The 25,327-nt window shown below is 48.8% G+C and overlaps 1 protein-coding gene across 3 annotated transcripts in view; it reads left to right on the top strand.

Annotated features, from left to right (window-relative positions):
* Positions 1–25,327, top strand: part of LAMA5 (laminin subunit alpha 5) — an 84,492-nt gene that overhangs the window by 5,875 nt on the left and 53,290 nt on the right. For all 3 annotated transcript variants that reach the window (XM_085079395.1, XM_085079394.1, XM_085079393.1), the window contains exon 2: positions 139–291. In XM_085079395.1, coding sequence (XP_084935521.1) covers positions 139–291 — 153 coding nt within the window. The remainder of the gene's footprint in view (positions 1–138; positions 292–25,327) is intronic.

The following is a 25,327-nucleotide window of genomic DNA, read 5'->3' as shown; positions in this document are numbered from 1 at the left end:
GGTGCACACAGAAATCTCTGTATCTTGATTTGCATTAGCACGCTTATACCCTATATTTTCTGAATTGCTGTGATACCTGTTTGTTCCATACCACCTTTTTCTAACCAGTTAAATGTTGTTTTTTGTACTTCCCACCAGGGCCAGTACTGCGACATCTGCTCCTCTGCCAACAGCAACAAGGCTCACCCCATCACAAATGCCATCGATGGCACAGAGCGCTGGTGGCAGAGCCCCCCTCTCTCCCGGGGGCTGGAGTTCAACCAGGTCAACGTCACCCTGGACCTTGGACAGGTAACACAGATCCTTTCTTCATTGTGTTGTAGACCATGTGGGTGAGGAACAGCTGCTCTGCTTCTGAAATCCTTTAGTGGACCTTGCTGGAAGTGTGGAACAAAATCTGCTCATTAATGACAGGGCAGGAGGCCCTGATTAAAATAGGGGAGGCAAAACCTCTTGCCTGTTTGTAGTGTTAACTACGTTGTGCTCTTTATTGTTACTATTTAGATTTATCCCTAGAAGTTGAGTTGCTTGTGGAAGCTCATCACATTATGTAGGTGCCGTTCCCCTTAGAGGGTGGCTGCCTCTCAGAGGGGGACAGTTAGCAAGGCTTTGCCCCAAAATGGGAAAATAACAGCCCTGAGAAATTTAACTGGTGCTTTCAAAACTCTTTTAAGCCGTTCTGAAGGCCTTCCTATAAAAGACATAGGGTGCTTGGTCTCTAATGCTGGCAAATCAAAGGGAATTACCATTGTAACAGCAGGGCTGCCAGCCCCCACCTCCTCTGCTGCTCCTATTCATCTGCAGAATGTCCCTCTGGAAATGAGTATTCTCTCAGATTTTCCTCATCTCAGAGGGAAGCAGCAGGAAAGGATGGAGCTGTAGAGGCAGGAAAGCTTTGTCAGCCAGGGATCTGAAGAGTTGTGGGTCTGCTCTGGGTATGGAACTGCTGCTCCAGCTGTTGGGTGGGAGAACTCCTCAATCCCTGGGGCTGGGCATGTGTGAGGCCTCTGCTCCCTGGCAGCCTTGGTCCTTGTAATTCAGGGTTTGGGACGTTTGCTCTGTTAGTCTACAACACTTTAGCAGCATTGACTGAAGTGCCCCCATGAACAGGCAGAGATGGGCTCTCATCTCCCCAGAGATGCCTCCTCAAGCTCTGCTAAAAACCCTGCCAGCCCCAAAGGCTGAGTTTGGGACCTCCTTGGCTGGGAAGTTGGTGGGATGGGGTAATTTGGAGCTGTGGACAGCTCACCTCTCCCACAGGAAACCTGTGTGCTGTGATTGCTCGGCAGCCTTTTGGGGGCTGAGTCATGGTCCTTTGGGAGTTTACACTGTTTGCAGTGATTTTGAGCCTTGATGGACACTGAAACTTCACAGTGACTTCACAGATGGCTTTTTCACTCTCTCTGCTGGAGTAAAGGCTCATTTGTCACCTTGGTTTGCAAGGTGCCTGACACCAAATTTACATCCCAGGCTGTATTGATTATGATACCCTTCTGTTTGATACCTCAAACACACACTTTAGTCCTCAAAATTGGCTCTGATCCACTCCCTGCCTTGCTGTAGCACTCATCTGGAGTCTGCCAAACACCATCAATTTGTTCTCTCCATGAGTGCCAGCTGTCTAAAGCTGTGCTGCACCAGCACCAGTGAAATATCTGCTGCTGCTGCCCAGGGCACGAGAGCTGCGTGGGCAAAGCCTCCTGGGGCCACACTTGGGGAGCAGAACCCTCACCAGCGTAGGTGGCATCTGCTGTGTCTCTTAGAAACATCCCAGCTGGCAGGGATGTGCTGGTGGGTGGATTGCTTTGCACTGCTTCCCCCTGTGACCAAGGGCCAGCCTGCAATGTGGCTTTTCCATCACTAACCGCTTCTCTGGAGGGAGATTTTCAAAGATCAGCTTTCCTTCGGGAGCTTCTCCTCCTCTTTGTCATCCTCTGTGGCAACTTTCTGGCTGAAGGCCAGAGCTAGCCCAGCTGCACTGTGTGCCTGCAAGCTGCTGGGTTTGGCTCACCTGGGACTTGCAGCCTTCAGAGCTGCTGTTCTGATAGCCTGGAATAATTCAGGAGGACTTCAGAGCTGTTAAAACTGAGCTGATCTAAGCTGACCTTCTCTCTCCTGACTCTGTTTGCCCTTGGCGCTGAGAGAGATGGGTTTGCACCATCATTTCTGCAGGATTGGTACCAGAATTTGCATGTGTGATGCTGGTGGCAGATGCTTCACCTGGTGTGAATTTTCTCTGGGCTCACAGGCCCTCTGCTTCCCTGTCACCTTGGCAATACATAATAAACCCAGCTAGTCCCAAAAGCAGCACAAGCCTAAAGCTTCAGCCTGTTTTCAGTGGCTTCCCCTTTATACATGGCCTTATTGCATGTAATTGCTGTAATAACCTGTTTATGCTCCTGGTGAGAGTCAGTTCTTTGCTTTTAACTCCTTTGTTTTGGTAGGTCGGGCAATAGAAACAAGATTAAATGTTAGAGAATCGCTAATTTCCTCCTTTTGAAGTCGACTCTGGTTGAAAGGATGGAAGAGAAAGAGATTCCTGGGATTCAGTGTGGTCAGCAGGGCAAGTGCAGGATCAGGCCAGCGTGCCTGGCAGCCAAATTCCTTGGATACCTGTGAAAACAGCACAGGTAGCACCACCCTCCTGGGCATGTCAGCCAGCAGGGCTGTTTTTTTGGCTGGCAAATGAGGCCTCTCCTTGCTCTGTGTAGAGAACTCTTGGACCAATTAAGGTTTGATTTAAGGGACTCAGAGCCACTGTTTGTCCCTCTGGGGGCTGAGTGCCTGAGTGCTGATGGCACTGGGGACACGGCAGGGGCTGGCACAGGGGGTTGTGCTGTCAGCCCCTTCCTTTGCTGCTGTGCTTCCCTGCTGGCTTCATCCCTCTCCATGCTTAATTACCTGCTGGAATTGGATTTCTCCAGCGTTTGGCGAGGCTGTGGCAACTGGGAGAGGGTCAGTTAATTAAGCAGCCTGTTGGTCTTTGCTTTTGCTGGCCCAGAGTTTGCTCTCCTCACAGGGGTGTTAAAATCCTGTGGGAAGGAGAGGAGGAGGAATATTCACAGCCAGCAAATAAGTTCCAGAATGGCTTGGGCTGGCCACCCAGCTGGTGTGAGGATATTAAACACCCTCCTCACGTCATCTTAGTGCCAGCAGCAGCCTAATCTTAATGGCTTCATCAGCAAGGCGGATCAGGGCTCCCACCATGGCTTGGGAAGGGGCTGTGTCTGATGATCTGCTGGGGGCTTGGGTGGGAATTGCTCCTGCTGGTACCTTGTCAGCTCCTGCCTCCTTGGGGAGGAGGGATTTTCCTTTTCAGAATAGGTGGGGGAGAAATGCTGTAAGAGGAGGAAAAGTCGCTTGAAGGTTTCCGTGTCAGACTCAGGTCTGAGTGCCAGAAATAAGATGAACAGCTCCAGGGAGGAAAGTTAAATGGATTTTAGGAGCTGTTGAGGTGTATGGAGAGGGAATTTTTTTTTCTTGCTTTTAATCATGACCCTTTGCTTAGTTTATTTAGGATGAATGGCTGGGCCACTGCATGATTTTGATGTAAAATACTTCATGGCACCATGATGAAGCATGGCTCAGGTATTGGAGAGTAGAAGAATTGAGAATGCAGTGTGCTGGCAGGACACTGCTGTTGCTGGACAATCTGGACTTGTCAAAATCCCAAAACTAGCTGTCCTACCTGGCTTGGAGGGCAAAGATCCATGATGTGATGGAGGCTCTTAAGCCTTCCCTGCTGCTGCTCAGCTCCAAGCTCTTTCCTCTCCTGCCTGGAGCCTCCAGGCCAGCTGGAAATGGGAAATGGGAATGTGCCTCTGCTGCAGAGGGGCTGCACAGAGAGCAGAAGGACAGGAGACCATGACTCACTGCCACCATGGGAATTGTCGCCTGGGATCCTGCTGTGATTAAGTACCACAGTGGGTGGAGGGGGAGGAAGGGGTGTGATGGAAGATTCCTTTTTTTTTCCCCCCCAAAAGGGTTGTTTGAGTCAGAGCTGACAAGTTTTAAAGAAACATGAATGGCTGGCTCCCTGCCAGAGCCTGACATCTTCCTTGCATGAAGGTGAACCCAGGCCAGCCCTTCCTTGAGATGTTTATGGATAGTTGGTGCTTTATGATAAACTCTGGGGGAGGAATGCTTGCAGTCATGCAAGAGCAGGAGCTTCGTGCCAGTGCTTGCTTGGGGTTAATTACTGCAGTGAGAAGGTGGCTGGGAAGTCCCTTTTTTCCCCTGTGTTTTCTGCTGGCCCTGGTGACACTAGGGAACAGCAGGATTTGAGACTCAGGCTCTGCAGGGAGTTCTGATTTACACCCCAAAGGTATTGAGTTGGCCAGTGCCTGACAGAAACACCAACATCCATTCACTTCTGCTGAGGAGAGAGGAGAAGCCTCTTGCTTTGGAGAGCTCCAGGATGTTATGCCTTAAAATGCAGCTCCCTTTGGGGTTAAAAAGGGGAAAAAAAGGTTGCATTCATTGGTAATTCACAAAAGTGGAAAGGAAATGAATTGTGAGCCAAGCTCCAGGGCCAGTTGGAAAGTGTATTTTGTAGTCACTATGGGATGTCTCAGCAAGGGTTGATAACTTTCTAGGTGTTTTGAGAAGTACCTCTTGGGTTTTCTGGTAATTCCAATGGGGTCTGCCAGAGCTGCAACTTCACTTACTGCCGAGGAGTAACTGCTTGGTAACTACTCCTACTTGGTCTTAGCTGTGCTGGGGCACCACTGTGGGAAAGGGGTAGGAGGGCTTAGTGACATTCATTGTGAGCTTTTGCACCTTAAATAAAGGGCTGGGGCGTAAAATCTCTAACAAAGACGTTCTTTCTCCAGATTGTTCTCTGGCTCTTGGAGCAAAAGCAGTATTAAAAATAAAGCACGTTAAGTAGGCTCAGCTGAAATCTTTTTTTTGCTTTCAACAGCTCTCTTCTCCTGTGTAGAGTCCTCTCCAATTGCCATGAAATGCTTCAAAAGTAGTAGATGTTTATCTTTTTAGAGGCTTCAGAACTGTAGTTCCCTGATCTGAGATGGTCTGTGGCTCCCATTTAGCTGCAGAGCCTATTGAGTGCTGTTGTCCTTTGCCATGGCTGTGCAATGGAAGAATGGTGTATATTTGTAATGCTTCTTCTGGGAAAAGCAGAAAAAGTGTGACTGGGAGAGCATTCAGCCCTGGGAGCTGGAGCTGAGCCAAAGTGGATGGATCTTCTGTCCAAATTTATTTCCCACTTTATTGTTTAAATTAACATAGCTGTGAAGTCTCTTCTGTTTTCTTCAAAACTGCAGTTCCCCTGACCTGGACAAGCAGGGGAACCTGCTTTAATTTTTTTTTTTTGTGCTGATAAAGTGAGATTTTTGTCTTCACTTAGGCAGAAAGGTCGAGAAGGACCATCTGCCAACTCCCACCAGATTCCTGGCTCCAAGGGCTGTGTGGGAGCTGCTCAGGTGAGGGGAAGGGAGTGTCTGGCTGTTAATCAAGTGGGGATCTGTCTCTTCTGGCAGCAAGAGCAGACCCATCCTCTCCTTTTCAAGCAGCCTTGCCAATTTGGATGCCAAGCTCCAGGATCCAGAGCAGCCAAGGCTGAAACTTCTTCCCTCTCTGTTGCTGCTGCTGTTGGTTGCTGTTAAGGGAAAAGATGTGCAGAACACCAGAGTAGGTAAATCATGGGTGACACATGAATTTTAATTGTGTGTTATGTTTACTCAAGCCACGAACCAGTGCTGCTTAAAATCAGAGTTCCAGGGCTGCAGGGAGTAGATGGTATTTCACTTGTAACATCTGATTGCCAAAAGACCTGCCCTGCCTCACGTCTGCAGGGCTGTGAGCACGGGGAAGAGCAGGGGAGCTCTGAGCAGGTCACTCAGCATTGTGGCACCTTCTGTGGCCTCCAGGAGGTTGTTTCTGCCTGTCCTTTGCATCTTGTACAAATGACCCTTGTGCTTCAACAGCTTAATCTTCCCAGAGGCTGTGCTTGCTCTGCCTAGACCTGAGCCAGGTGTTAAAATAAGCCTCAGCCTTCCCCCCAGAACAGCTCCAGGTAATGACTGATGAAAGGATAATTGCTGGTTCTAAGAAATGCATGCAAGATTTCCACTGTGGCTTCTCCCTAGGTGTTGTTGCCTGTTTATAATGTTGGTGTGATGAGAAACAAAGAGGCTGATGGTGAGGTCTCCTGATGTGGAGCTCCCCATTCCCTCCAGGCTGTCCCTTCCTTCTCAACTCCCTGGGATCCTTCAAAGATCAGCAGAGAGCCACGGGGCGAGTGCAGGCTGGGGAGAGGTCAGGCTGGCTTAGAGGAGGCTTTAGTTTGTAATGAATAGCTGGAAGGCAAGCCTTGTAATTTCTTGCTGTTCTCCTGGAAAGTGTCTGCTTGGCTGGGCTGGAAAACAAGAGCATGCCCTGCCTGGGGTGTGTGTGGGGTACATGTGCTCTGGGGTCAGCTCTGGCCGGGCTGTGCAGGGCTGTGCCAGGCGAGTTCAAACACAGCACGACCAGCTGGGTCAGACCTCTGGCTGTGCTGTGTTTTCCTCCTTCACAGAGATGTTACAGGGAGTTTTTGGGGAAGGTCAGTGTATGCAGTGGAACCGGGGAGGCTCACAGCTCTGACACAGCATGCTGGCATCCTGTGAAGTGGTTTAGTGTTTTCTGTGCTTTGGCTTGTCCCACCTGCAGAATGGGAATGCTGTATTTTATCTCCATTTTTCCATGCATGGCCTGGCTGCAGGAGCCTGTGCAGCAACAGACCAATGACTACAAAATCTGTTGCAGAAGAGAATGATTTCTTGAGTCAAGCTCTTGTCTTGGCTCTGTGCAGCTTTTCTTTCTCTGTCATCTTCCTCCAGCAAGTGAGGGCATCCCTGAGCCCTGTGGGTTCTCATCTGTCCATGAATTCATGTCCTGCACACACACCCAAGTGCTGAAGCTGCTGAAACTGAGGGCTGTGAGCCTGGAATTGCTGCCAGTCCTGCTCTTGGTATGGGGCTGGGAGACAAGCTCATCCTGTGGCAGTGCTCAGCCAGTTCAGTTCTTGATGCTCATCCTGGTCAGGATGAGAAGCCCCTCAAGTGAGCTCTTCCTGCTTCCTGGGGCACAATTCCAGGAGCTGTCCTTGCCCTCCAGCACAGCTATGTCCTGGCTCAGATCTACAGGGCTGGCAGGGAGGATGCTAAATACACTTTTGATCATCTGCCTAGTCAGCTTCTCTGCTCTTTCAAGCCTGTTCTAGCCCCCTGCACCTTTCTTTTGATGCTTTACCAAGCCTGGCTCACCCTGCGTTCAACTCTGCCTTATCCTTTTATTATAGTCATAAATGTGGGCTTTGGGCTGTGCCCAGCCTTGATCCTCAGTCGTTTCCTGTTTTCTGGATTCAGTGCTCTTCAAATTCCAGACCTCCCCTCCTGTATGTGGTGCCAAGCAGTGCAATAAATAGTACATTGCTTCCCATTTGATAGGAATAAAAAGGGAGATCAGTAGGAAGACACAAGGGGAGAGGCACATGCCTGGCATGCTGGGGTGGAAGAGACTTCCTAAATGGCTTAAGAGCAAATTCCAGATCAGTGGTAGTTTATTAGGGAAATGTGGCCTATTCACACAGAGCTGGTGAGTGAGGTTTTGTGTCTGGAGACATCCTGAGGGGATGGTTAGAGAGGAGAGATGGGAACAGGGATGTGCCATACTGGGAGATCAGGGAGGAGGCCTTGAGAGTGACACATGGATGACTCTGCACAAGGCAAGGTCTGGGCAGTGGTTTGGGGCTGCTTTGGCCACCAGAGACTCTGACAAGAATGACAGGAATGACGTTTTGTTCTCCACAGAAGGGCTTGCCAAGTGTGACTATAAAAAAGCCTTTGTTAACATGAGGTCACTGCTGATGGAAGGTGGGTCTGGATGGTGCCAGCTCCTGTTTGTGCAGTGTAGGAAGCAACGTTGCCTCTTTCCTCCAGGCACCCCAACCTGGCCCCAGTGCTTTGGCAAGGCAGCCAGGCAGAGACAGGGAGAGGATGAGCAGGTAACAGGGCCAGCAATTGATGCTGCACCAGGACTTGCCAGGACTTGTCAGTCAGAGCTCCTGGAGAACAGTGTTAGGATGGAATTTGGACGGTCTTGTCCTTCCCTCTGTCAAACATTTATGGCAGGAAGCACCATGCCCCTTGTTCCCAGCCACATCTACCTGGAGAAGCTGGGGCTCAGCCAGCTGAGCTCGTGTTGCATGGTGTACATAGTTATCTGGAAGTTAGAACAGCTTCCCTTAAAAGAAGTTGCCTTTATCCTAGAGGATGCATGTCACTGATGGGTTTTTCCATGAAGCTGTGTGCTGAAAAATGTGTCCTTGATGGAGCAGAAGGACAGTGAACCTTGTCCTTTCCTGGCAAAGCTTGTGTGTGTAACTTGCTCTGGTCAATGTGCCCTGCCTGAGAATCACTTTACATCTTCTGCTTGGCATCCTGAGTCTTGCCAGTGGTTGTTTGTGTAATCCATGCAGGGGCAAGCAAACAGCCAAACTGAGAATTGCCACAATTTTTTTTTTTTAGTTGCTCTTTCCCATTTTTTTCCTCTGCCTGCTTTGACAGAGAGCTCTCCCTCACACACACACACGCTCAGCTGAGCTCTATTTATGGCTTCCTGCAAGTTGCCATCACTGTGGATTGGAGCATGCCCTGTGCCCAAAATCCAGCTGGCATGCTGCTGAAGGCATCTCTTGGATCTAGTTAAATGTGCTCAACGCCAAGCCCCGATGGGAAGAGGAAAAGAACGGCTTTCTGGTATTTGCACATAGTTGCAAACTGTAAACACAGACTCATGACTGCAAACAGAAATCTGTATCGCTGGCTTCATCATGACTTCACTGTTGTTGTCCTGGCTGTTTGCTAAAGCTGTTCCTTAATCCTATTCCAGGCTTTTGCAAAGTCTGCATCCACCCAAACGTAGTGGGCACAAAGATTTTGGCTGGACTCCAGGAAGGGGTTTGGTTATTTCTTTCTCTACCATTTGTCGTTTTCTGCCTCGGAGCAGTCTTGCTTCAAGTCTCTGTAAATGGGGCTGGAAATACAAGGGTGTCTTGGGGGGGGTTGTGAGGACAAATCCCATTTCTTGTGAGCCTTGCAGGTCAGAACAGCAGCCAGAACTCCACACAAACACTGTAGCTGCAGATCTGTGCTGGTGTTAGTGCTGCTGGGAATGTTAATCCTGCTGTGACCCTGCTATGTGCTGCTGTTGGGTCAGCTCACCCGGCTGTGAACGGCAGTGTCACCGTGGGGAAACTTGCTGACAAATGCTAACCTAGTGCACGGCTGGGATGCAGATTTTTAGAAGAATAAACCTGCTTGCATGTGTTGGGTTTGGCTTTGTTGAAATCTGCTAGCCACCAGGCTTTGAACCCAGCGTTGTCAAGGCTTGCAGGAGCCATGAAGAAGAATTACAGAAAGGTAGTGCTAAAAAGAAAGGAAGCTGGGTGCTCTTGGGTTTGGTGCAAGGGAGATTCTTGGTACTTGTGGGATCTGGAATGGTCCAGAGAGCAGCCTTCCAAAACCACTTGGCCCTGGGAATGTTGAAGTGAGAAATACAAGGAAAGACAGGCATTTGCCACCTCCTAGAACTGGGTTCAGAACCAGACAGATAAGGTGCCAGAGCTTGAGCATCCATGTCCTCTTCCAAATCCAAGTGGAGGGAGGATTTAGGTGAACTCCTTTAGGGTTTGAGAGCTTGGGGTTCCTCTGATGTTTGTGTGAGTCATTCATCATTGGCACTTGGCCATTTAAAATGAAAAGCCTTTCAGGGGCTTTGGTGGCAAGCTGAGACCTCTCACGTTGTGCCAATTTTTAGCTAATTCGTCCTCTTCCGTTTCCTTCCCCTCCTCACCCTTCCCATGCGCGCAGGTTTGTGACAGGATATCCACTTCATCCAAGGGAATTGGGGGAAATACTTTCTTGTAGAGTGGCCTGCTGCCAAGGTTGCTTTGTTCTCCTTGCTGCTGAAAGAACAGCCCAAGGAAGCCCTTGGAGCTGAAGCTGGCATGAGACTTAGAATGGATTTCCTGCAGCTCTGGAAGTGAAGTGTATGACATGGGATGATTTTTTTATTATTATTTTATTTTAAATCCCATGAATGCAAGGAAAAAGAGGACTTGGGTGGGTAACAGGCAGGCTGGGTCTGAAAACCTCTCTATGATGGGAAATTGCTGTGTCACGGATGTACAAGTTGTGCCTTGTCAGGGTTGAAATCAGTCTTGGATTTTTTTTAGTTGAATTAAGAGCTGAGCTTGCAACAGGCCTGGAGTTTTTATAAAAATTCAATTAGTGGTGGAGATGCTGGTTGACCATGCACTGTTCAGTGTGTTACAGCTGGAGGCTCTGCTTAGTGATTCCCTAGTGCTCCATGAAGGCATAATTCATTTTTATCATTAATTCAGAGCTGTGTCGATAATATCAAGAGAAGTAGTGAGTTGCAGTGTTGGGGATTTAACTGCTTGCTGAGGCCAAAGCAGTGATGTCCTGGGTTGTTGTATGGAGAGATGAGATAGTTCTTCCTCATTGTGGTGGGCTGACACCTGGGCTTATGCTCTAACACCTTGCTCTGCCCACTGTGCCCTGTGGGACACAAGATTTGGCTCCTGTTTGTCACAGCAGACCAGGTGGCATTTATCTGTACATACTGTGCTGTGGGATCCTTACATCACTGCCCAGGACCTCCAGAAAGCTGGGAATGTCACAGAGATCTAATTCACTCTTAGCCACAGAAGAAGCAGATGATGTCTCAAGTCTCATCCAAAGCACAAAATCCCATTTGTATCCTGTGGAAGGCAACTTGACTGTTTCTTTTTTCAGCCCATGATTTAGCCAAGGGCTTCCTGAACAAACTTAGCAAATCAGCAAGGCTTTGGCAGTACTGAAAAGGGTCTTTCTATAGCTCTTTTACAGTATTTTTTTAAATTTTATTTTTAATACTGCAGAGCCTAGGATGTCTGGATGGAGCAGGTCCCAGATGTGTACAGCTTCTGGAGAGCCTGTCCCAACAAGCTTGTGGTCCTGACTGATGGAGCTGTGCTTGTAAAACTCTGGGTGTAAGAACCAGCCTGCAAGCTGCCTAAAGCACAGACAAGTATTCTTTTGTCTGGCTTCTGCCTTTTAATTCTAAACTGGCCCAGGAACTCCTCTAAGAATATTGAAACACCTTGTGCAGTGAACCTGTATTGATCTTACTTGCTACAACTCAAACAACTCGTAGAACGTACAGTTGGGAACATTTGTTTGCTCTGGATGGTAGGAATGTCCTCTTGAAAATGTGCTGTGCTTTAGGAAGAATGAATAGAGGGCTTTTCCACCCCCTCTCCAGGTTTCTGAAGGCCAAAGTCTTGAAACGGCTTAGAAAGGCTGCTGAAGCTGCTGATAAGATACGCAGCAAATGTGCTTGAGAGCCTAATGTAGGAACAGAAATGTCTGAGCTGTTTGCTTTCCCCTTAACAGCGTGAAAAATTAGTATGTCTCATTAAGGAGCCTGGGGAATTGTGTGCTCAGAGTCAGGGCTGTGCTGAGCTGTTACTGCTGGCTTGTGTTATCCCTGGGGCTGGCAGCTGAAACACTTGGTTTGGAGTTACTGGGTAGGAGAGTGGAGCTCATGTGGATGGATCCTGCAGAGCCCCAGTTTTGTTTTTAGCAGGCTCCCTCTGGCTCTGAGCTTGCTGCAGAGATGGGATTGCCTCTTGCTACGGCAGGAGGAGATGTGATTTTTCTATCCAGTTAATCTTTTCTTCCCCCACAACCTTGTCACTCATGAGTCTCGTGGGCTGAAGGAAGCTCTCAAGCAATTTTGGTAGCAGATCTGTGTACCTGATGGAAGAGTGTGCTGGGAGCTTTTGGTGAGCCAGGTCAGGGGGAGGATGCTGCTGCACACTGTGTATTTGATACCAGTGCTGCTTTTTGCCTGAAATGTGTGATTATTACCCCAGGCCATGGGGGCAGAGGAGCAGGGCACTCACTGGAGCTGTGGGATCCCACTCTGCACATGCTGGGCTGCTTGGCATCCACCAGAGAGCCACTTCCATGAGTGCCAGCTGGACACATCAGACTGGTGCTGTGACAATGACAATGTAGCTCTTGCTTAAAAACTTGTTTTTTAACCTCTGAAGTCAGACACACCTGTGCTGCGCCCCCACCCTGGATGTGTGCCATCCCATATGCCTGCCCTTCTTTCAGCAGTGGTCTTTATTTCAGTGGTGTGTGCTTACTCACCCAGACCTCTTATCTCCACTAAATCAGAGCTTTCTTGAGCCCTAGTGTTTTCTGTAGCACTCCCCTTATCTCTGTTCCTTCCCAGGGCTGGGCAGGGGGAGCAGGGAAGCAGGAGGGGCTGAGCAAGCTGTAAATGCCTGTTTGTCCTGCAGTGATGCTGTGTGGCTCAACAGCAGCAGGCAAGGCTGAGAGCACCTGTAGGACAGTTGGGTTTTCCCAGATTACTGAGCAGATGGGGCTTCTGCAAGGTGATTTTATTTTTTAAGGTGTGAGGCAGTGGGATTTGTAGTGTGTCAATGCAGCACAAAATTGCAGTTTCTCATGTGGTTTGCAGGTCGCAGAAAAAGACTGAAAACTGACTTGCAGGTTGCTGTCAGGTATATCTTTGTTCTTGTTGCTGCTCTCTGTCCCCTTGTCTTTCCCAGCCATCAGAATAAGGATACTGTGAAATCCTGTGGGAATTTGCCATCCATGGGGAAGGGCAGCAGCTCCACAGCTCACCCCACCTTTACCCCAGTGTGTAGCCAGAGTTCAGGTTTGGTCCATCACACCTAACTGCATCTGCAGGTGCTGTTTTTGGGGAAACCTGTGCACCTGGATGAGGTATGAATGCCTGCTGTGGTGCAAGCAGCTGTGTGGATGTGCTTATCCTTGGAATAATGTCTGCATGGTTGTACAGCACTGTCAGTTGTGCTGTTTGTAAGGCATCTGACCTTTCTTTTGCTGAGGCTTTCAACAAGTCAATTTACAGTCTTGGAAGGGACCACCCAGAGCCTGGTTTTGTGGCTGGGGAGAAGGAAGGGAGGGAGCTCTTCAAAGAGCAGAGGAGACAGCATTACTCCCATGGTCTGTATATTGATTTCATGAACCATGAGGCTCCGAGGCAGATGCCAGTCTGCTTTGCTGTGATCTTGGCAGAATGTGACCCCTGTCCCTCAGCAGCAGGGGAATGGAGGTGATCACGTTTCCCCAGGCAGATCCGATTTCGGGAGGCTGTGAGGGTGATGTACCCTGTGCCTGGGAACTGGGCTGGGAGGCATTGCAGGGCAGGCTTTGGCTGTGCCTCTAGACACACATTTATTGCTGACACCCACCTCAGCAGCTCTGGAGACCAGTGCCAAACTGGACTGCTTGTAGCTACGCTCTGTGCATGAGTGGCTTTGCCTCCCCTCCTTTGAAGATGCTGATTCTCTTTTGAAAAGAGGACATCGAGAATCTGGTGTCCGACATGTTGAAAGACACTATTTACAAATGTTTATCCTGGAAAATATTTATAAAGCTCCCTTTGGGAGCTGTTTACAGTACACTGAAGTACAGCTGTCTGACAGCTCACGAGCCAGACCTGCTCAGGTTGGTGTCCTGCTGTGATCCCACTTCTTCCCAACAGCCACTTATTGCAAACCCCATGGCATTCATGCCTCTGTTACACACAGGGCTGTATTCAGTGCTAAATTGCACTCAAAGGGCTCTTCCTTTAGAACAACTGCGAGTGTTTAGGAAAGGGAAGAAGTTATTTGCTTGCTCTAAAGGTGTTTTGGGATATTCACACCACATCAATAAAAGCTTCTTGTTGATCTCCTAGTGGCATGATGTGCTACAGCAATGCTACTGCCACCTTGCAAGCACCAGCCTCATGTCCTTGGTTCTCACTCCAAGGAGCAGCACTGATTCCAGTGCTTCTGTCCCTGCCTGAATCAGAGCAAATCCCAGTGCCTGATAATGATGAACTCACAGTGCCTGTGGTGCTGATGGCTGCACACATCTCCAGTGAGGACATGCACTGGGTGTTCCAGGCATGCTGAGTTTGTAATCCCCTGTTTATGCTGTATCCATGACCAGTACGTGAGTTCCGCTCCTTCATTTCCTTCTGTTGAGGGATAGTAAATCACCACCAGTGATGTTATTTTCTGGGCAGGGAGTGTGGCTAAGGACTTGGATTTCTGGAGTGATGGAGTTATCATGTCCCTACTCTACCAGGAAGGAGGGAACATGAGCTGCCTGGGGTGTTGTCTTTGGTCCCGGCGTTGGGAAGGCTTTGGGGTTTATTTTCCCCACATCCCAACGTCAGCAGTGAGTCTTGGTGCGTTCCTGCCCTGCGTGCCTCAGTGTCCCCGGGGCTGGGACAGGATGTGAGCGCGTTTGTGGCATGGTGGCCCTGGCTCAGGTTGCTGAAAGGGACACAGGGGTGACAGGTGCATGGCTGGCAGTGCAGCCCAGCCCGCAGCGCGGCTCCCTGAGCTCCGCAAATAAAAACCACCCGGATTTGGAACTGGGTCAGGAGCGTGACCTGAAACACACCGATGGGCTCGAGGAGTTCTGGGCTGTGCCACTTCCTCCCGTCCCTGGCTGCTGCCTCAGCCAGAAATTTGGTGTGAGAAATGTGAGCAGGTGGATTATTGCTGCCGCTGGCTCGGCGCTGACTGAGCAGAAGCACTTACAGTGATGTGGTTTGCAGTTGCCCTCTTTCTTCTTTGTGTGCCGAACCCTTTCTGGCCAGGGTGGCTGGAGGTGTGTTGAAAGCATCAGTCCTCAGCAAAGTGAAGCTGCTGCGGCTGGGCTGGGCTTCTCTGTCAGCAGCAAGACCCGCTTTGGGCAGCACTGGGGCAGGGCAGAGGAAAATGGGGCTCTGCAGGGAGCAGAGTAAAGCTGCTGTGGATGTCTGAGCCATGGGAGCTGCTGGGGCTGGAGAGCAGAGTGACTGCACGTGTCTGCAGCGTGCATCGTCTTAATGTGTTGTTTATTTGATGAGCTGTTTGTTCTGGCACAGCCCGGCTGCATGCTGGGGTGGATAATGCTGGAGAACAGCGTGAGCTGACCCTGCTTCTCAAAGATGAGTCTTGAATTTGCCAGAAGCATCTTTTCTCCCAGTGGCTGGTAGGGGGAAGTCAGGGATTCGGGAAGAGAGGGGAGTCTCTTTGCCTGTCCCCAAGGCAGGGGATGTGGCACACTTCATTTTTAGAAGTGCCTTTGGTGCTCAGCCTAGCTGCACCAAATCTGGACAATTTAAGCTTCAGTTGCCCCTCAGCTACAGGACCACAATGCATGGCATGGGGCATCTGGAAAGGCTCTGGCTCTGCATTCTGCCTTCCCTCTTCCCTTATATCTTCTGCTGGCCCTTTGAAGGATGTCCAGTGCTTTCCAGACTCTGCCAGGCAGGCAGCAGTGACAGCCAGCACACAGGATATGGCCATGGTGGGGACAGTCAGCTGCCTGCCCCAGGGGGACTGCCTGGTGTCCCACCACATAGCGAGCCATCAATTTCCTGTTATTGGTTACAATAACACAGCGCCTGTTTCAAAACAACCCGCAGGAGCCCTCCCTCCAAAAGAATTTGAACCTGTCATGAAAGTTAGAGGAGAAACATTTTCCCAGGCATCCCATCCAAAGTGGAGCATTCCTGTCCTCATCAGCTGCTTGTGCTGCTGGGGAAAGCACTCAGTGCATCCACAGCAGAGGTTTGCTGAGGTGTTGGGGACAAGGAGCACTGACCTGGGGAATGCCCATCCAGCAGGACCTTCTGTGACCTGGAGCAGAGGCAGATTTGGGCAGCCTGGCATCAGCTTTAGGTGATGATTCAGCCATGGCACAGGGATTCTTCAGCAGATAATGTGCAACATCATCAATGACTGGCTCCAGACCTTGGGGTGCACTCAGTGTGGAGAGTGATGGTGTAACAGTGGAAGGAGGGGAATAGGGGTCCTCTCACCATTTGGAAGGGTTATTGTGAGGCTCTGGCCTGGACAAAGCAGTTTTTTGCTTGCAAGAAGCTGTGCCAGTTGTCATTCCCTGTTCATGCTGTCACAGGCTGGGGGAGCTGGTCCCAGGGAGTGCAGAGACCTCACTTGCCACCCCAGAGGGTCAGGGATGTGTCAGCATCACCCAGAGTGTATCAGCTGAAGCGATGTGGGGGGGAGATAAGATTCCCTGATATTTCAGTGGCTGATCGAAACCATACTGAAAATCTCTGCCTGTGGGAGTTGCTGCATCTCATTAAACAAAAACAGTCTATTTTCATCCTCCTGGAGTCGAGCTGACAGGGGCAGACAAAAACCACGTTGCTGATATCGCACTCACAATATGATCTTATCAGCCCCTGCCTGTAAATTGTGACCAAGTTTGACTCTTTCCTTGGATTGATTTGGGAAGTCTCCTCTTCCCCAGAAATGAATTTTCCAGATGCATACTTTAAAGGGGAAAAAAAAAAAGTCAGGGATTTTCTTTGGCCACCTTTCCAGCTTCCAGCTGTTAAGTGCTGGAAATGTGTTCTTCATTATGTCCAAGAGAGAAATGTTTCTTTCTTCCGATTGGGGAGGCAATAAATATTTCACAACATAATATGCTGCAGACAAGTGAGTTAGTGTGGTTTGTTCTCTGGGCAGCAGCCCTGGCTGCCGTGGGGAGCAAGTGCTGGTGTGATGGACAGGGCAGGATTCAGCTGTCCCCAGGCTGTGCACAGGCACTTTATAGGATTATAGATTCAATAATCGAGTGTCTGGTTCCGCCTTCAAATCCAAGCCTCAAAGCCGAAATCAGCAGCAATCCTTAGCAGCCCCTTTGCATTAACTTTCCAGCATTGCCATTTTCAGCCAACACACTGCCTCCTACGATTCCTTTCTCCTCATCTAACCCCAAAGCAGTTGAGTTCTGTGTTGAGCCGGATGAGCCAGCAGTGGGGCTATTTTGGATTAAGGGGAGGAGGAATGACTTCCAGTTTTGGGGATTTCTCCATCCTCTGCCAGCATTGGCTTTGCTCCTAGCAAGGATGCTGCAGCTTGCTTCTAGTGGTCTTGGCCAGCATGGCCTGGGCACTTCCACAAATTAGAGAATTGCAGGATATCGCCCAGCAATTATTCCAGCTAATTTTGGGCCATTAAGTTGCCAACATTTGGCACATACTTTCCTCTTTGGTCAAGAAGATGCACAGGGTTAGAACAGATAGATTTGGGCATCTGCAAGAGCTTCTGTCTGTAGTCATGGCATCCAGCTTGGTGATGCCAGGACAGCTGTGACAGTGTCTAGATCTGAGAGGACTTTCTTGGGAAAGATTGAGATGGGGGCTGCCATTGATGGTAACAGCAATCCATGGTCTAAATCAGCTCCTGGAAATGGTGCTGTAATCAGGGTGCATCCGTGAAGGAGCCCTGGGAGCAGGACAGCAGTGGTTGATGCTGTAGATGATAATTTGTCGTGTAAAATGGAAAAAAAAAAATTAAAAATGCTGTGGGCTGATTAAAATTCGAAGGAGTTTGAGCCAGCATAAACCCCAATAGGAAGATGAGAAAGAGCAGAGCTGGAAAATAGAACTAAAGTATTTCTCGGACAGGAAATGAAGGAGTAGCCCAGCAGGAGGGAAGGTGGTTGATTCACAGAGCTGGGAATTCTCCCAGGTCTCTGCTGTGATCCCTGCTCTGCTCCTGGGATGGACAGCTCTCGTGCAGCCCATGTGTCCTTTGGGAATGATGGCAATATTGGGTAAGTTGCCAGCTATTGGTGTTGTAATTGCCACTTCTACAAAGCCTGGCTTGGAGTGTAAATCACCTGCTGTGCTCTCTCCTGCCTGTGTGCCTCTAAAAATTATTCCATCCTTTTTGCTTCTCACGTTTTCTGTGGCAACAATCCAAAATTAATGGGAAAGGCAGGATGGGACTTTTTAGATGTTCTAGACCTTTATTCCCAATATGGGAAATGTTTTAAAATATCTGTTTCGACCATAAAAACTGCAGTGTATTTTCCCTTTAAATAATGTTTAATAAGTTGGTTTTTTTTTTAAGTGAATTAAAATACCAATAGAAGCAAGAGGGCGTAAGCCAAGCATTAAGAAAAAACCCTTGAGGATAAAATGAGTTTGTGAGCAATCTGGTCTTGAACTCTGTGGGAATGGGGCTAAATCTGTGAAGTCTTCCCGGATATCCCGACATAATTTGGAGCCCTAAAAATAGCCCAAAATTTGAATAGCCTGGATGACCTCAAAACTGCTTTTCGAGAGACTTTTAGTGTAGTCAGAGTAGGTGAACACCCTGCAGCACACAGAGGTTTCAGGAACCCCTGATGAGTCGGTTGGGGGATTGCTAATTGGTTACTGCTCTTCATTAGCATCAGGCTTTGATGGATTGGGCTCCTGGGTTTGCTCCTGCATTGAGCAAACAGTGGTGGGGCACAGTGGGCTCTTTTGGGAATGTGAAGCGAGTCTAAAGGGCCCAATTAAGCAGATCCCAGGGAGAGCTGTTCCACAGAAAACCACAGCTCTCAGTGCTGCCGGCTGTGCTGGCCCAGAGCCCACTGGAATGATTTATTCCTGGGCTCCAGGGATGACCCCCGGGGCCAGGAGGAGATGCAGGCTGTGCAGAAAGGTACTTACAAGGGAGCTCTGCTTTGAAAGAAAGCAGCCAATTTCCTTTCACCACAGACAAGCCTTATCTCGGGAGATTATGCTGGTCTCCAGTGGAGCCTCTGGTGTCATAACCGTCCTCTTCCTGGGCAGATAGAGAGCCTTGTGCAAAAATCCCATGGCAGCAGCCTGGGATGGGATGTGCCTGTGGCTCATGAGCCCTGGACTGGGTGGGAGGTGCTGGGACCAGGCACTTTGGGGCTGTTTGGGTTAGTTTTCATGTTCTTTGTGGTTTCAGGTTTTTTTTTGTTTTTTTTTTTTTTTAACTGCCAAATGAGAAGAGCTGCAGGACCTGTTGCCCTGCACATGGTAGAGAGGCTCGACTCAGGTGTGTTTTGAGGCACCTCATTGATGCCTGACTGCTGTTGTGGGTCTGTGCAGATGTGTGGATCCTGCTGTGCTCTCAGGAGAGAGCTGCCCACCGCCTGGGATCTGTCTTGCTGCTCTGACAGGCGTGGGGATTTCTCCCAGTAGTCATGCATGGATGTTGTCCATGGAAAAGGTCTTCTCTGGGACACGTTCTCCTCAGCCAGACAGAGAAGGTTGTTTTCTCCAGCTTCTGGGAAACACTGCTCAGTGCAGTCTCACAAATACAACTGCAGGAATCAACTGCTTACAGGGTTGTTGTCCAAAAAGTTTGCAGTGTGGGTTGGAGAGAAGCTGCTGAGTCTGTCAAACCCAAGAATGGACCACAGTTTATGTTCCTGGCACAAACACAGCTGAGATGTGTTTGCCTTTTCCCCTCCTCCTGTGATCCCAGTGGATGCTGCCTAGCTTGACATCACTGATGGGCTGCAAATAGGTTGGTCTGGGGGGATTTTGTAGTTACCCTGTCCTCATCAGCCAGGAGAGATTACTTCTCTTCATCTCTCCATGCAAAGCCCCATCCTACCTCTGCAACTCTGCTGGGTAGCCAGGTTGATGAAGATTTTGGGCTGCTGTTTATATATGCTTTTTTTTAGCTCATTCATATTGTTCTGTGATGCTCAATGTTCTTTTTGAAGCTGGGGCAGGAAGAGGCTGGAGATAAGACAACAATAAAAGGCTGCAGTAAGCCCTGCAAGCAGAGATAATGCACTTCAGAGAATATGCTGGAAAGTTCAAGGAGGTTTGAACTTTTGGCCAGTCAGGATGGTTACTTTTCCCACCAAATGCTCTGCATGGCCAGCTTGGCTTGTGATGTACCTGAGACAGCTTTTAGTTGAATTGGGACCACCTGTTAGACACAAGTTCATTATGTTCAGAGTCGTATGACATCATATCTATGACTTCACTAATTTTTTTTAAGTATTAGTCCATTTAAAGGATTTTGCTCTTAATACCTGACTTAAATCAAAAGGTTTATCATGTACCCTCCTCAGCATTTCCTCCCCTGCATTTTTGTTCCACGAATTCCTCTTGTGATATCTGACACTTCTGCAACGAGGAGAAATTAATCACTGTGCATTTTGTCTTGATTTTGCACCCTCCCACCCCAGCTTGTTGGGAAGCTGGCAATACATCATTAGGGATTTGCTAACCCTGTGGAGAGAGGTCTCCCTCCTGTCTGCCTTGCAGGTTTCTCTCTCTAAATGCCTGGGTTTGGGAGGTGTTGAAGGCAGAGTGATGAGGGGGAGATACAGTGAGCTGCAGGAACTGCTTGCAGGGTCACGCTGGCTCCAGGGGGTTTAAGACATGTTCAAACAAAAATCCTTTCTTGAAGGATGGTTTTGAAAATTGCTGAGTGTTGCATCTCAGGGTCTCAGTTCTCAGGCTGAACAACCCAAGCTGAGAACCAGGCAGGCTCCTTTCTGACTGTGCTAATTTCTTTGCTGGGCTTGAAATGCTTTTGGGGATTCCATATTTGTAGGCTCCCCATATACACTGGGGTATGACTTAGACAGTGTTTGCTGAGCTTAAACATCAGCAATACAGCATAGGTGCCACATGCTCTGCCACACAGAGATGGACCTCAGCACTCCCAAACCTTCAGCTGCTTCCATACAGAAATGGGACAAAAATCAATGTCCAGGCTGTGCCGCCTTTTCAATGCGGAGCAGAAGAAATGAAGTGGTATGAAAGGTCAGACCAGATTTTTTAGTGAGGAGCTGTTTGGAGGAAGTTGAGGAATTTTGGCCCAGCACAGGCTGAAATTCCTGCTTGGTTGTGTGGGAGCTTCAGCTTGGGGGAGGCAGCTCTGCTCGCAAATCCATTGAGGCTTCGCCTGGACTTTTGTTTGTAAGGACACGAATGGTTTGCATCTTGCAGTCAGTGTGGTGCTGGCTTGTAAGAATGGGAATTGGAGGAGCTGTGCAGAAGAGCCCCTCTGCCTCCTAGGAAGGCTCAGGGAGAAGGAGCAGAGGACCTGAGCACACCAAGCTCTGCTGTCTGGACATTGGCCTGAGCTTTGTCACAGCTGTGCCCATACATCTGGCTCTGGAATGTGCTGTGGTTTAATGACTTGGTTTCATCAGGTTCACTGCCAAAGTCATGGATTCCTCCTATATGTTTTAAAAGCAAACAATCCGTGACTGTGGACACTGTTCCCTATGCCTCAGAATGCAGGCAGCTGGGGGAACACTTAAGCCAAATTAACCCAGAGCTGTTAAATTATTCTCCGAGGAAATGAGAAAGATGAGCAGCAGCGACTGATGAACTCTTGGTGAAATGCTCTCACGGTGGTGATGCCATTGGCAGGTAGAGGAATGAATGTGGACTTTCAATGGAATTCTTTTCCTTGTGCTCAAGGTTGTAGTTTCTACCCTGTTGGACTGCATGTTGATAAACAGGAGGTACCAGGCAGGGCTGTCGTTAGCTAAAAGTATTACAGCTCTTGGCTTGGAGCCCACTCTCTCTCTGTCCCAGCAGCAGATGCCCAGGGAGGTCTTACAGACAATGTCTACAGCTGCTGGGACTCTTTGGCATAGAAAGGGCTTGAATTGGGCTCTCCTCCCAGCTGTGCTTGCTGTGCAGCGATGGTGAGTCACTGGGGAAGAGGACAGGTTTTTCCTCTAAAGCTGGACCTTCTCCCCATGAACTAATGGGTAGATCAGGTCGTTTTAACCATGTGGGGAGAGGTTGTGGTAGTGCCATCCTCTCCTTCGTGTCTCGTGTCTGCTGTTAGAGCGTTCTTCGCAAAGCACCAAGATGATGTCCTTGAAATACAGGTGTAAGATTGTTCCCTGAGCAAAGGCAGCACTGGGATCAGCAGCTCTTGAGGAATGTTGTCCATGTGGACAGGGGCATTGGAAGATAACCCAGCTGGATTTAAAAGGTTCATTTGCAGATCAGTGCCATGCTGGAGCTCACTGTGAGGCACTGAGCCCTTCATCCTGAGCACAGAAATGTGCTCCTTGCCTAAAATTTGCCATGGTAGAATAGGAAACTCCAGGGGGATTTTTTTTCTTTTCAGAGTCTCTCTGGCATTAAAAACTGAGTCAGTTCTTTCCCATTAGTTACAAAAATCCCTACTCTCCCTGTGTGTGGAGTGACAGCTCCCTGAAGAGATGCTGCTTCTTGCAGTCTCAAATAACTGCAGTCAGATGACATCCCTCAAGTCAGGCTTTTTCTCAGCAATTTCAGATTTAGGCTGCAAGCACACCAGTTAGTATTAGCAAGCTGGAATTCCCTGCTTTTTCTATTTATAGGAAAGTGCTTTTTTTCTGTATGTTCTGGGATTACGAGAGTTTCTGCTGTGGTGTAGTTTTCATTCTGCTAAAATTAGTCTCAAGCCCCTGTTAGTTTAAGGGAGGAGAATGAAGGCAGTTGGACCAAAGGCCCTTTGAAAATCAGCCTTGAGAACCATGCAGGATTTTTTCCTCCTCAAAGCCATCATCAAGTAGGTGGCTGGATTTATTTAGCTGGTTGCATTTGAGTGACTTCCAGTTAAATTCCTCTAGAATACCAAGTCTTCCTGGGACACCTGCTTATTGCTCACCTGTCTGCAGGAAGCTGCTTGCAGGAACTTTGACTTTTTCACTTCTGCAGGTTGGACAGCACAGCACAAGCACATGGTACTTCACAGTGAGGGCTGTCAGGGCACTTTGTGTCTCTGTAAAAGAGATTTTTTTTTTTTTCTTTGAGTCACTCTTTTTCCTTATCCCACTTCTCATGTATCATATTTTATTGGGAGGAAGACCCTGGAATGAACTGCCACTAATCCTGCCAACTAATTATTGATGCACGTATTTTCCCAGAATGCCCCACTCCTAAAAAAAAAATCATTCCCAGAAGCTTCCTAGAAGCATTAACCATCAAGGACAATTGACACCTCAAGGTAAATAGTCTGAGAACCTGAAATCCTGAATGTAGTTTTAGTGTCTTATCTCTGCAGCACCAGGAAGTTTAAAGGGCCTATTTACAGCCACCTCTGTGCTGGGCTGCTGGTGGTGTTTGCAGGAGGATTAAAGCAGCTGGAGAGGGTGGGAGTCCTTGTGATGGGGGCACCTGATCCTCTCCACATTCCCTGGCCTCAGTCAGCTCCTGGGCTTATACCCCTTCACAGGGTGCTCAAGGATGGGGGAGTCCACTTAGCCCTTCCCTGGAGGTGTGGTAGATCAAGTTTGGGCTGAAAGACAAATATTTAAGTCTTGCCTTTAATGGGTTACTTAACGCTTCACCCAGCAAGCTAGAAATTTGCCAAGGCCATCTCATCCAGGTGCAGGGAATCTCATGCACAGGGAGAGGCTGCTGTGGGCAAAGTCCTTCTCTGTAAGTGACTGAAGCCTCATCCCGAGGAATTCCAGCCATCCCACTCTGTCCTGACCAGTTTTGCTTTGCTGTGGTGCCTGTGGTTACCCAGGTCTGGCTGCAGTGACGCTGGGGTGGCTGTTGGGCACACACAGGGCTGATCTGAGTTCAGAGAGACCCCACTGGCTGGGGTTTAAGCACAGCTTGTGTTTAACCATGTACAGGTTGCTGTGTCAGCATCCCTGAGTGCTGCACCTGGAGCTGTGTGGCACTTGTTTGCAGCTCCAGGTAGGCAAGGATTCAACAGGATGTTCCTCTGTGCCTCTTTTTAGTGCCAGCTGGCTGGACCTGCTGTGAATCAGGCTCTTGCTCCTGCCCTGTCGGAGGTCATTTCTAAAACTTGGCTGTCCAAACCTGCAGTTCAGCACTGTACAGGCCACAAGCAATGGCACTGCTCTGCCCTGCCATGTGCCAAGTGCTGCAGATTTAGTCCCCCAAGGATTTTTGGCAGGAGGTGTGTGTGGCACTGGCAGGGGAAGGACAGCTCACACAGGAGGATGCTGTGAAGATAAAGCAGTACTGTGTGAGAAATGAGTGGACGAGCCAAATCCTTCTGAGAAGTGGTGTTTAGAGAAAAAATCCTTTGTGGAAAATGCTCCATCAGCTGTTCACCTAAGCCAAGCTGCTTAGGAAGGGAACAGGCACTGTTTAGAAAATAACATCTTAAAGCGTTGGGTTGCTGCTGCTGCTGCTTGTTATGACACTGAGCAGGTTTCATGCTGGCTGGCAGCTCTGAATCTGTGGCTTCCTGGAGAGGGTTTTCTTTGATCTCTCTCAGTAAAACTCGAGAGTTTTGAGAGAAAAATTTGAAAGCAGGTTGGTGCAAAAATAATTCTCAGTGCTCACATCTCTCCCCAGCCCTACCAAGGTGTTTAATAGCTGCCACTTTGCACTTCTGTCCTCTCCCTGTGGTGAAAGGGATGGGTGGTTGCTTCTGAAGCCTGGCTGTCAAAATCTTCACATACAAGCATAGGGAACCTTCTCATTCACAACCCTGTAGTCCTCCATTAATAACTTGGAAAAACATCATTTTTAGGAGTGAGGATTTAAAACACAGACATAAAAGAACAATCCAGGAGTTGCTGTGAGGAAAAGAGCAAAATGGGAACAAAGGGTATTTCAGTGTTCTTTCAAACACTGACTTTCGTGCTTTTATATGTGGGGTTTGTTTGCTCTCAGGGACTTGAGTATTTTGTAAAAAATGACTGGATAAAAAGCCCTACCTGCTTGGAGGGGAAGCACGTTTGTTTGCTGCCTGGAAGGGTTGAAGTAGTTCTGGTGTTATTAAAAATAAAAAGTAGGCATGCACTAAATGTGGGAGATTTTATTAAATTATTTTAATGGATGGACTGGGGAGAAATAAATCTGCTGTAGGACAGCAGCAGCTCAGCAGGGGGACAGTGAGTTCTTAATGAGTAAATTCACTGCTTCCTCGAGAATAAATGATTACAGGCAAAGGATGCAAAAGGGGCAGATCACTGACCTAGAGAAATTCAGTGACTCAGAAGCTCTCTGCCTTTCCAGGGCTTTTCCACCTCCTGCATATTTGTTTGTGGGGATAAAAGGTGCACAAAAAGGCACCTTATTGGCTTTAGCCACTGCCACTGATGTGGTGCCAGCGCTGCCGAGCGTTTCCAAGGCTGATTCCTGGCAGCTCAGCAGCCACTTGCCCAGGCTGTGGACAGAGGTGACCTGTGCTCCCAGAGAGCTGTTTTTCCCTGGCACTGTGGATTGATAATCCCATCCAGGCTCTGACATCTCCACGCTTTCCAGGTGGGCTTGTGGCTACAATGATAGACCAAGGCAGTGCCTGGGGAATGAATAGGCTTGGGAGGGAGTAAAATTACTTGATTTTTGAAAGTGGGGAAAAATAAATCACACCTCCCCACCCTTTCCATAGCAGTTCTTCTTCTGCTTTCCCTGCTTGTAGGTTTTGCAGATGTCTGGAGCTGCTGTGCAGTGCCCCAGACTGGGGTGAAGTACACCC

The sequence above is a fragment of the Lichenostomus cassidix genome, chromosome 20 (assembly GCF_008360975.1).
Source record: "Lichenostomus cassidix isolate B80296 chromosome 20, HeHo_3.0, whole genome shotgun sequence".
NCBI classification, from domain to species: domain Eukaryota; kingdom Metazoa; phylum Chordata; class Aves; order Passeriformes; family Meliphagidae; genus Lichenostomus; species Lichenostomus cassidix.
The sequence above is the reverse complement of the archived record's forward strand: the minus strand, read 5'-3'. Positions and strand labels throughout refer to the sequence as shown.